Raw genomic sequence first — 12130 nt, 5'->3', positions numbered from 1 at the left:
GTGGCGGAAGATTCATAAGGTCTTCAGGGAATACATCATCATACTCTCTCAACCAGTTTGGTCGAAGTGAGGTATCTGCTTGGTCCACCTTGGCGAGTTTTACTGCATAAATTTGCTGACCCTTCCTTAGTCCCTTAAAGGTCTGCTGGCCTTAACTAGAGTAGCCCTAGGTCTCCCATTTTCCCCCCGGATTAAGGCTTCATTACCCAAGTTATCTGTAAAGGTAAAGTTTCCTTGTGCACAATGTATGTGGGTCCTATTTTGCTTTAGCCAGTCCATCCCTAGTATCCCATCAAAGAATCCTAAGGGTAGGGTTCGAAATTGGGCAGAAGTTGGGTGTCCTCCTAAATCAAAATCGATTTTTCCTGCAGAATGTTAAGATACTACTTCCTTGCCGTTTGCTAACTCTACAACTAGCTTGCTTGTTGGGTACTTATCTAGCTTAAGCTTCCTCATGCATCTGGGCGAAAGAAATGAAAGAGTACTACTACAATCTATAAGGAAGTTAACTTGTTTACCTTTGAGAGATCCTAGCGTATGGATGACCGCGTATTGCTCGCAACCATTGGGGCCGTTAATTGCAGCATGCAGGGTCGCTCTCTCCACTGCTTCGTCACCCACAGTTGGTTGTACCACTGCGGCATTTACTCTGGCGGTAGCTCCACGCCCTCACCCTTTGTTCATCCTTCCTCGTCCTCCTCTTCCGTTAGCTTGGCCATGCCCATGGGTATTCAAGGGTATGGCCTTGGCGTTGGTTGCCTGAATGTTTCTGGGGCAATTGGATCTGTAATGTCCATGCTCGCCGCAACCATAGCATCGAACATCAGGGAACTCCATGGTTGTGGTGGTAGCCACAATAGGGCGCTTGCCATATGCTTGGTTGGCTGGTCTATTATTTCAAGCAGTTGTCCTTGCCCTCTTTGCCCAATGATTCCTCCTGTTGTGATTAACCTTTTGTACTTCAAGAGCTAGAGGTTTTGCCCTCAACAAGGCATCCTGTAGTGTTGTCGGCCTGAGAGCTTCCAACCGAGTATTCAAAGGATCGATTTGTCCTTGGCAGAATCTCGCCACCTGTTGCTCCAAGGTCATCTTAGGAGCATATCTCCGGAGAGTGACAAACTTTGCATAATATTCTTCGACAAATGAATTCAGCTGCCGAAGTGAAAAGAATTCATTCATCCTCAAGGTTCTATAGGCAGATGGTAAATAACGCCCCATTATCGCAGCTTTGATGTCTTCCCAAGACTGGGAAGATCCCTTAATGTCCATATCCCTGCAATGTTGCTTCCACCATACCTTGGCATCGCCAGTCAAGCGGAACATCGCAAGCATGGTCTGATTTACGGGTTGGGTCTCCGCAGCCTCAAAATAGTTGTCCATGGCTTCCATCCACACTTCCGCATCTCTCTCCACATTTGCCCCTTCGCCCTTAAATATCGGAGGTTGGGCTTGCTTAAGGAGGAGCTTCTTCTCTTGCGCTGCCGAGTACAGAGCAACAGGTGGTGCCTACATGGGTTATACGAAATTCTTGATACCATTACTTGGATTTAAAAATAGACACGAGACTTAATAAAATTTCAAAATTCCACTTTATGAAGAGGCAAAGATTCAGAGACAAAAAGCACTTTATTGATGAAAATTTATTACAATCGAAACCCCTCAAGGTTTAGGATAACTGATGATCAGCTTATTACATGGCTTCATGGATTGCGTATGACATACGCCTAGGAGATGGTATTCACATGATGCACTACTTCGTTCGTGAAATAGTTCCTGTACTCATTCTTGAGTGGATAATAAACTAAGATATCAAGCCGGAATTCCTCTTTTGGTACTCCAAAGGTTTTGACTCTGTTTGCGGGATCACATTGGTGACCTTCTCCAAGAGCCAGTCGTTGAGGGTTTGATTGGTGTCGCCTGAGACAGTCAGGTCCAATCGTGTAGGCACCAAGTAGAATATCTCCACCACCCTCAACTCTTCTCCCCAACGTATCTTCTTCAAATTGGTAGCCAGGCATCCTAGCTTCCGAGCGTTGATGTAGTAAACCCCTCCTGGAAATGTCCAATCAAGTTCCCATCCTTTATCAATGCGAGTGGAGTGTGGCGTATGAGCCTTCATCAGTATCTCCATGACATCTCGCCTAAACTGGTAAACTGGGGATCTTCGAGCTTGCTCATAAATAAGCTCAAACACTTGGAACTTCTGATATTCGAGCACGGGGTCTTTCTGCAACACCAATGCAAGGAATTCGGATCAACTACCTATATACTTTCAGTTTCTTATTTAAATATTCAAACAGTACGACTTTATTTCCGAGCCTAACCTAGGCTTAGCTCTGATACCAGGTGTGAGGTCCCCACCCCGCCGTATCAACCAACGGATTTGATGGTGGACCTGGTGGCCACTAGATCTATTGCGGAAGCAAACAAAATGGTTCAGAGTTCGACTAGCGGACGATCTCTCATCACAAGGTGAGTTGAGTTCAAGCCTACTAGCAGGGAGATCTAGCTCCACCTCGCAGGGGAAGCGTACTTAAACTATCTAGCGATCCTAAGACCCACCTTCCAAGAGGAGAGAAACCCCGAGCGCCTTTTTTCCCATGTTTCAGAGGCACGTACTCTCGAGATTTCACCGCTCTAGGGGCAATGAGTATTACTAATATCGAAGTAAGCACTATGGGGAGAGAGAGTTCCCGACCAATCGGGACCACCCATCTCGTAAGCATTGGCAACCTGAGCCAAGCCCCCACTTTCCACCCCCATACTCACACTTCCTTGTGTGACCTAATTACTACCACAAAGGTTGTTCAACATAAACATTCCTTGTTTTAATTCCGAATCACATTGTTCGTTAAGACAACCCTTCAACCAATATTGCAAACAACACCAAGACAGTATTCTAGTAAAAATTCTACTCAAACTTATTCATTAAAATTCCAATGTTCTGGAGGTACAACATCCCCCCTTCAGCGAGAGTTCACTCCTCCCGTTGTCGCCTAGCTGCCCATACAATTAGGTATGTCCACCGCATAGAAAGCACGTCATGGACACTCCCACCGCATAGAATGCAAGACGTGGGTTCCCACCGCATAGAAAGCAAGTCGTGGGTATCCACCGCATAAAAAGCAAGTCGTGGATTCAAGAGCCCTTAACGAGGAACTCTGCCCCCTGTGATCAGTAGTGGGGTCAGGACTGATTCAACATTGGAAATAAAATGAACATGTCGAGCTAAAATTTTCCCTAGCAGACATTCTTTCCTCTTGCAAACAACATACCCATCAAACATTTCCTTCCTACTCTAGAACTTAATGTACAATGAATTCAATGCCGAGGTTTCCGTCGGATTTCTCCAACATGTTTGGGGATATGTTCATTCCTAGCTAAACGTGTGCAATGTTAAATTAAACAACTTGAATGAAATTCTGACCTACCTCTTCCATTTCTTCATCGATGGCCCGTGAGATGGCCGGTATTTGTTCGTCCATGGGAGCTTTTCCCTTTCCGTTCACCTTGCTCGTTCCTGCCTCGTGGTCGTGGGCTCCACCAAAGCGAGTCCTCTTAACCGGGGCCATTTTAAACTCACTACTTTAAATAATTAACTTGGAGAAAAGAGCTGAGGTCCGCAAGCGTCATAACAAACCAATTGATAAATTAGCAACATTAAATAATCCCTCCTATATGAGAGGTCTAGATTTTTCCATATAGCAATCATTATGGATGACACATAATCCTATGGGAACCGGATCTAAAGATAATTACTCGGCTTACATGATTAAGAATAATAGGATTTCACTAATGGAATTACCAGAGAGATGAATTACGTATGATTAATCTCTTTCCTAACAAATAGATGGTGCAGATTCACCTTATGCATAGGTGTAAGAAAAGTCAACTCTTAGAGACTTAACGACGGATTAACTATTCCTTAATTACATCTTAATGCATAAGAGAATGGATCTAATTTAGCTACATTGTTAATAAAAAAAGTGATTTTCATCAATCTACACAGTTACCGACTTATCGATTAATCACTATGCTACCTAAAGAGAGAAAATTCTGTTAGTCATGCACTAATCACTAATTTAAGGATAATGAATGGCTGATAATTCAGCTATGGCGTGATGATTACATAAAAGAATATGGTTAAAGAGAAATTAGAGAGTAATTATAAAGAATTATGACTAGGAATAAGCATAATAGACGAGGAATTTAGATGGTAATGAAAAAGGATTTGCAGAAAGTATTAATTAAACCGTGGTTATCGTGATTAAGGGCTGATAATCCTCTCGATTCTCTGATTTAATTGAGCTCCTTGAGGCGAGAATTCGACAGCACCTCCCTTCTTGCTTCTCCTTCAAAAGGTGTGTATCGGCAGCACCTTCCCAGTGTGTGTAGGTGTGTGTGTGTGCACTGTATGTATGTGAGCATATGTGTGTGTGTGTGTGTGTGTGTAGGCCTTTAAATAGGCTCTTACAGGCTGAAAATCGATTTGTGCTGCTATAAGCATCTGAGTGAGCACTTAGTCCTTGCATGGCAAGTCTGCCTACCCACCAAGTGTCCAGTTGGTTTAGTTAACTGGTTCTCACACTTAGTTGCAAGCTTGGAAACTTCCCAAAGACTCCCACAAGGCAAGAGGGCACCCCCTAGCTGCTAAAGTTGGTCTGGAGTGGCCTGGAACCTGTTCCCACACAGCCCCGGGTCCCCGGTGCCTCCCCGGACAATTTTATGAAAAATTGGTTTTAAGCTAAAACGGGTCATACGAGTCGGATTTTGATGCCGTAAATTGCTATACTGAGCTCTAACTAAGGCGTACTGGACCGAGTATCTGCCATATTTAGCAGCCTCCCGGGGTCCGAAATTGCATTTTTTTCAAATTCGGAGTACGGGTGCAGTTTTTCGAGACGGTCAAAACTAGACGGGTCGGGCGACCAAAAACTTTCTATTTTTGAAAATTTTTTACAAAAATTATTTTAATTCACATTTCGAAGCTTTAAAACATTCTGAACATCATGGCACTGACAGAATTTGGAAAACTGCTAAAAATAGTAACTTTTTCCATTATGTTCATTTCATGGTACAATGGTGCTGTTTTGATTGGGGACAGAGACCTTACACCAAATCTGAACCCTGTAGAGCATAGCTGAAGCCACTAGAGTGCCAAAAAGCCGCAGCTTTCTTCGAGGTTCCTGAAATTGTTAGTTCAAACTATTCTTACCTTTTGAACGTATGTGTTTTCTAGCTCCTTTTGTTTTTATGTGACCATATGACCAGCCTCGAGGGATTCGAGCTGACTTGGACAGCTCTCTCCAATAATATGCCCAAGGTCTATGTGGACAATTCTGTCAGTTTATTTACAAAATGGGGTATGCCTTTCCTCCAGTAATAATTAGTGGGGCTTCAAGTGGGGGCACCACTTGCTATGTTAGTTTTACGTGGGTTAGACCTTTGCCTACTAGTTGTTTGTACCTGTCATGACCTCAAAAGGAGGAAACTAGCATTTTGGAATGATGCCCATCTTTCACTTGCTTGAGATTATTAATGGTCATGTAGGTTTATTGGCCACAACTTTTACTGCTGTAATAGTTGAAATACATCATTGGTCTAATTTTGAGGGCATTGACTATTTGGCAAGTTTATATCTGTTTATTCTGCTATTGACTGAGTTTTAAAATTCATTCATGTTTCTGCATGGTGATGCGCTTCATCGTTCTAAACAAGAAATGGGTTTCACTTTGACAGCCAATTTTCTCCAAGGATTTGGAGGGAAAGATTACTGTCAATTTTCATGCAAATCTATATTCAATCATTCGAGAAACTAAGTATTTGGATGCCATGGGATTTCAACTTCCCGAAACAGCTTTGAATGTTACTTTGCAAGAAGAGAAGTTCATGTTGTACATTGAGAACATCCAGTCAATGCTCCATGTAGGTAGAATATAGCATAGCTTCAGAACTGGAATGTAATTTCAAGACCAAGGGCTCGTTGCTATATGTGGTATCATTGGCTGTTCTTATGAGTACTAAATATACACCATAATAACCTTTCTGTGAATGGAACTCTACCTGCAGAAATACCACCAAACCACAGGAATTTTGACCTCTGTGGAGTCAAAATTACTTGCATATCATATGACAATACTCCAGCAGGTTCTTGAACCTGGATTTTCTTATCTCAATTGGAACTCTTTAGGGATTCCGGATTTTGTGAGTTTCTGTACAAAGGCCATCAATGAGTTCAAGTCTCTGGTGAACCAGGTAATGATTGGAAAAGCACAAACTGGTATATAAGTTCTTATTTTTTGTGACTTACAAAGTAGATGCTGGTGAATAGGTTTCTGTCAAATGTTTACCTTTGCAAAAGCAAGGAGAGTGCAAGATCTCGAAAACAGTGACCAATCATATTTGAATTCAAAGTCTTTGGTTTACAGGTTCAAAACAATGCATCAAGCATAGAGAAAGCAGTAGAGGCTATTGGAAGCACAAACCTTGTCCAAGAAATTCTTGTTGAAAAAGAGGACGAATCCTTAGAATTTCAGGTATAATGATCTGTATTAGTAAACTTCGCTTCTAAATATTCTACGTGAAAGTGGCAATAATTTTGAATTTAGCTTAAAACTCTTTGCAATGTTATCTTGGCAGGAGCTTTATGAGCGTCTAGAACAAGAGAGGCGAAGCGCTGTCAGTGAGGCTCTTAAACAGTAAGCAACCTTTTTTTACAATTATGCAGAAGTACTCTCTGCTGACTACTGGCGCTCTTCGTATATGATGAGCAGAGACCGATTTTGAGTGATTAAAAACTTATCCCCTAGATATTATTGCGGCACTGCAGGAGAATATAGTGGATCAGAATGGCATGCAAGATGTTAGAATGGCAGGTGTAGGACAGTAGTGCGATGACTTCTAGATGGAATAATGCCGCCACCTTTTCGACGTTGTGGCAAGCACACTTGATTTATGGTTTATTCAATAGTTAGTTAGCAACCCATTAACATTTCAGTTTATTCTCCTTGTTACGATTCGGTCGTCCTTGTGGCAGAGGGTCTGCCCTTTATGGCATCCATGCACGATCTTGGTGGTTGTTATTTGCGTGGATGGTGGCTCCTTGCTTAGCCGGTTGAGGGTCTGTTCTTCATGACTTGTTTTGTGATTGGGTTTGCCCTCGGGCTTTACATGAAGCTCGAGGCACTGTCTTCAGGGCAACTTCTGTGAAAAAACGCTTCACAGTTTTGAGAGAGAACTTTGTAAATATGACAGAGGCAAAATCTACAAATCAGTTTGGTTTACTTTTTTGGGCCTTTTTGACCTTTAGAAATGTTTTGGTTAAACTGGTTGCTATCATAGCTCTAAGGATTCTTTTAGAAGTAAAAAAGTGATGCTAGTAGGAGAACTGTCAAGATGACACCCATTGCCATCAAAGGACTGTGTTATGATTGGTGACTGTAGCTGTGTAAACTTTTAGGCAGTTATAAAGACTATAGGGCCTTTTGGGTTCAGTCCCTGTTTCCTGAGACCCTTTGAAAATGCCCTCTAAACGGCTGAGAAGACTCGTAAAAAAAGGCCTTATAATACAAGGAATTTAAAGGTACTTGCTGCGTTTTAAGCCAGTCTTTCACTTTTCTTAACAAGAAATTGACAGAAGTAACCTAAAAAAAGGAAATAAAAGGGACTTCTGTCTTTCACTTCTGTTGTTTTCTTGCTGTTAAGCTCTTGAAAGGTTGAACATAGAAAAGATTCATGTAGAGTTTGTTCCTGAGTTTTTGTCTATTTCATTTCAGTATAGTACAGCCCAGACATCAAGAGGCAGGGCACATATCCACTTTACATTTACACCAGAGACTGCTGACTCGGTGTATACAGAGGAGATCTATAGCCGTCTATGCACAGCTGATCCTGGCCTCTTAGTGGAGGAGTGCACCATTTTACTAACAGAGACACTCCATGGTGCAACATCAGAGGCATACCCACACACTCAGCCAGGTCGGAGGCGTCATTCTGGGAGCATTCCCCAGAATAGTTGGTATGATGAGTGTAGAGAGATGAGAGTCCAGCTCCAGAAAGATCTTTTTTTAGGAGTCATCACTTACAGACAGTCTCGGCTTGCTTCCTGGTGCTTTGTGCGACGGAAGAAACGAGCTTACTTGGCCCAGATGGAGCGAGACTTGTACCAGATGTTCTTGAGTAGAGACTCAGAGAGGCAAGGCGACTCTTTCATGAGCACTTCCCTTCCCCAGTGATTACTTCTCCTGATGTATGGGGCCAGTATGCAACATAGTTATATACGGTTCTTGGAGAGGACCCCTGTAACCACCTTGGACACTCCAAGCAAGAAAACAATAGCAACACACGAACAGAAAGTTCATCACAGAGAGAGAGAGAGAGAGAAATGAAATGAAATGAAATGTTATATTAACGTCTTCAAAAGGCCAAAGTGACCTATGAGACCAGAAAGTTACAATGTGGTGGATCTGATACAAAGTCAGAGTAACAAGATGACAAAATGACAAAATAAAATACTATGGAATCCTAAACTGCTAGGTGTGGACTAAGCAGCTAAACAACTAGCTGGATGGGTAAATCACAGGAGATCCAGCATCGGTCGCTGGCGGATCTCATCAATCTCCTCCATGGTCAGTAGTCTGACCGGGCGTCGTGCATGTCGAGCCAAAGTGATCCGAATCCTCTGATGCAGCCTCCGTCGATGCTGTGTAGTCCTCTGCAGTCGTGGGCGTCTGGATCTCCCTAGCTCAGTCGCTCGATCGATTAGTATGCCTCTGGTGTAAAGCGACGGGCTCTGCTGTGGTCGTAACTCCTCTGGGTGTCTAGTGGCAGCTCTAAAGAAGTCTGTGATCTGTCTCTGAGACTGGCTAGCCTCTCCTCTCATCAGGCTCTCTGTGTGTCTGCGCAGCTCGAGCAAAAACAAACCCAGGCATCTCTGATCCTCGTACCGCATGAATCATGTAAAACCCCCAGCAGCGGGAAATCTCTGTAGGCCATTCAAGATGACCAATCCATATGCAGTCCCCATGTCTATCAAGTGTCGTCCATACTCAGTGTGTTCTCTATCCTGTGATAGTCTGGATAGGCCCGTCTCTGCAACATCCAACTCTCTCAGCATCTCCTCTGAAGTATCATAAAATAATGTCTGATGATGGGCAGTCCTAGCATTGAAATCCCCTAGAATGATAATGTCACCATCTCTAGAGAACTCCCATATGTCATCATCCAGAATAGAGAAGGGGACTGTCCTCTGGGTGGTGCATACACTGACGTACTCGGGGGAAAGTAGCAAATAGCAATGTAAAGATATCTGCCTGTCTCCGCTCTCAATCTCACCCACATGTACCTAGCTTGCTCATCCCTGCGGGCTATATGTATCAATGGCTGCAACTCCTCCCTGAATAACAGTCACTCCTCCTGAGCCCCGCCCTCTGTGCTCTGATCGTGACTCCTGTCTACAGGCTGTCTCCCATCTATATCCACTAATATGAGGCATAGATTGCCCCGGTGCGTGATGTGTCTCAGAGTAGAAGACGATGTCTCTTCCCGTAAAACTATCCTCAAAGGCACCCACATCAAGGCGCATAGATCCATTGCAATTCCAGGTGGCAACTTTGAGTGTGGTCCCATAGGTCTCGCACCGTCATGTGGAGCGCCGCTCTATAATCACCACTCGGCCATCTCTGTAGAAGGCCATCTTTCCCTTCTCCCTTGCCGCTTGAATCTGTGGCATTACCTCTCTCATATGCGCCAGCTGTGTGAGAGTGAGGTCATCTCCAAGGAATATGCCCGTTTTCTTTAGTGTAGGGCGCTTCTTCAAGAAGTCCTCCTTTGCCTCCATGGATGGAAAACGGATGATTAAAGCTCTCCCTTTTGATGTCTCCCCATTGCCTTGTGTCTTCTTCCCTACCCTCCACGCCTTTGTATGAGTAGCCTCACTACCCATCATCCGGAGAAGTTCTTCAACTTCCCCTTCCACATCCTCTCGGTCTTTTAGACCGGTTACTCTTATATGCAATGCTCTAGTTTTCCTTCGCTGTTCTTCTTCTAGAGTCATGGTGATGATTGTAGGAGTGGGGACAGATGTGGTTTCTTTCCCTTTCCCTTTCTTAGCGACTTCTATCCATTTCTCAGCCTCATCCGCCTTCTTCTGTGTCTTCGTGATCACATCCATCCACGAAGATGTCTTTACCGCCTTCTGTTTCTCCTCCTCTGTGATCATCCGTACCTGCTCCTTGATGACCTTGATCTCGTCTATCACCGAGGGCTGAAATTCCCCTTCTTCTAGTCCACTGCTTACTCTATCCGCAAGTTCTCGCTTGAGAGAGAGAGAAATGAAATGAAATGTTATATTAACGTCTTCAAAAGGCCAAAATGACCTATGAGACCAATCAGTTACAAAATAGTGAATCTAATACCATGTCTGGGTACAAAAGAACTAGAAGTGGAACAAAATACTACTACTACTACTACAATCTAAAACTACGTGGGTGTAGCAGCTGATACAATAGGTACCCGGTAAACTGGATGTAACAGTGTGTGAAACAAAGATGGAAGAAATGGTGAGGATCCATCCTCATCTGCACTCTGGATGTCGAGAGAGTATGGCTCGAATCTTCTGTTGTAGTCTCCGTCGATGCTGTGTAGCTCCTCTCCTCAGTCGCGGTCGTCTGTATCTCTGTAGCTCCAATGCTCGGTCGATGAGAGTGCCAGTAGTGGTCGAATGAGTGTGGGACGAGCTCTGCAGTGGTGGCTGCTCCTCTGGCTGTGCCATATCTAGTGAAAAGAAATCTGTAATGTGTCTCTGGGACTGCCTCTCTCTAGCTCTCCCCAGTAAAGTGTCTCTATACCTGTGTAACTCAAGTAGATATAGTCCAAGACATCTCTGATCCTCATAACTCATGACCCTAGATAGAGGACCAAAACCCTCTCTGAATAAGCAGTGGAAACGCCCCCGTATCTCATAGAACACTGTGCAATGACATATGTAGTGCAACTCTGTCTCTGGCTCTCTCTGGCATAATCGGCATATCCTGCTGTCTGCTGGTATCCCTCTGAATCTACCGGTCTCAATCTCGAGCTGATGTGAGGATGTGCGTATCTGACCAATGGCACAACGCAAACCATGAGACATATGTGTGTCCATGTAGCTGGGTCGAATCACAAACCCATCTCCTGTGAGGTGGAGAAGATGCTCTCTATAGAAAGCCATCTTCGTGCTCAACTCCTGAGGCGGCTCTATCCATGTCCTCCTAGTGTCGAGCTGGATCAGGTCCTGACGAATGAGTCTAGTGATCTCCACCCGTGTAAGAGACAGCGAGGGTGCCTGAAGAGAATACTGGAAAGGGGGCAACCTGTCCATGGTGAAGCCATGCGTCTGAAACCATGAAGTCATCTGTGCATACCAGCATGAAGTGTCCCCCTGTAGAGCTAACTGTCTGGAAGACTCAAGGGCCAATCTAGCATATCTGTCTCTAGTAGTATCCCATAGGCTGTGCACAAAGGACACTGATCTGGTAAGCGCCTCAATCTCCATGGGGGGGGCAGCTAGCTCTGCTCGAATGATCGCGTGAGGTACGGAGGCCTTGGCTCTAATCAATCGGGAGATCATAGATACCAAGGGCCTCTCCATACGTCTCCAACCATCCTGGCCTACAGAAGGTCCCCATACCTGTACCCCATACATCATAGCTGAGGCTACTAAAGTATCAAAGAGAGAGAGAGAGAGAGAGAGAGAGAGAGAGAGAGAGAGAGAGAGAGAGAGAGAGAGAGAGAAATGAAATGTTATATTAACGTCTTCGAAAGGCCATAATGACCTATGAGACCCGAAAGTTACAAAGTGGTGGATCTAATACAAAGTCAGAGTAACAAAATAACCTAACAACAATACAAAACAAAGATATATACTATGGGGTCCTAAGTTGAGAGAGAGAGAGAGAGAGAGAGAGAGAGAGAGAGAGAGAGAGAGAGAGAGAGAGAGAGAGAGAGTTGTTTCAGGGAAATGACGGCAAGGAGGGGACCCTTCTGGCAAGGGGCATTTGCTTTGGTAATGCCCATATTCCCCGCATATGTAGCACAAAATGGGCCGATTCAAAGGACGAGTCGAAGGGCGAGGTGGTCCTTGCTCCTGGTG

General features: G+C 44.2%; 1 protein-coding gene across 1 annotated transcript in view; it reads left to right on the top strand.

Annotated features, from left to right (window-relative positions):
- LOC147427663 (dynein-1-alpha heavy chain, flagellar inner arm I1 complex-like) overlaps window positions 1-12130 on the top strand; it is a 316587-nt gene that overhangs the window by 38025 nt on the left and 266432 nt on the right. The window contains exons 15-18 of the mRNA XM_086496532.1: window positions 5740-5925; window positions 6070-6255; window positions 6429-6536; window positions 6640-6698. Coding sequence (XP_086352658.1) covers window positions 5740-5925; window positions 6070-6255; window positions 6429-6536; window positions 6640-6698 — 539 coding nt within the window. The remainder of the gene's footprint in view (window positions 1-5739; window positions 5926-6069; window positions 6256-6428; window positions 6537-6639; window positions 6699-12130) is intronic.

Source organism: Adiantum capillus-veneris, chromosome 23 (genome assembly GCF_014529385.1).
Source record: "Adiantum capillus-veneris isolate H3 chromosome 23, ASM1452938v2, whole genome shotgun sequence".
Lineage (NCBI taxonomy): Eukaryota > Viridiplantae > Streptophyta > Polypodiopsida > Polypodiales > Pteridaceae > Adiantum > Adiantum capillus-veneris.
The sequence above is the reverse complement of the archived record's forward strand: the minus strand, read 5'-3'. Positions and strand labels throughout refer to the sequence as shown.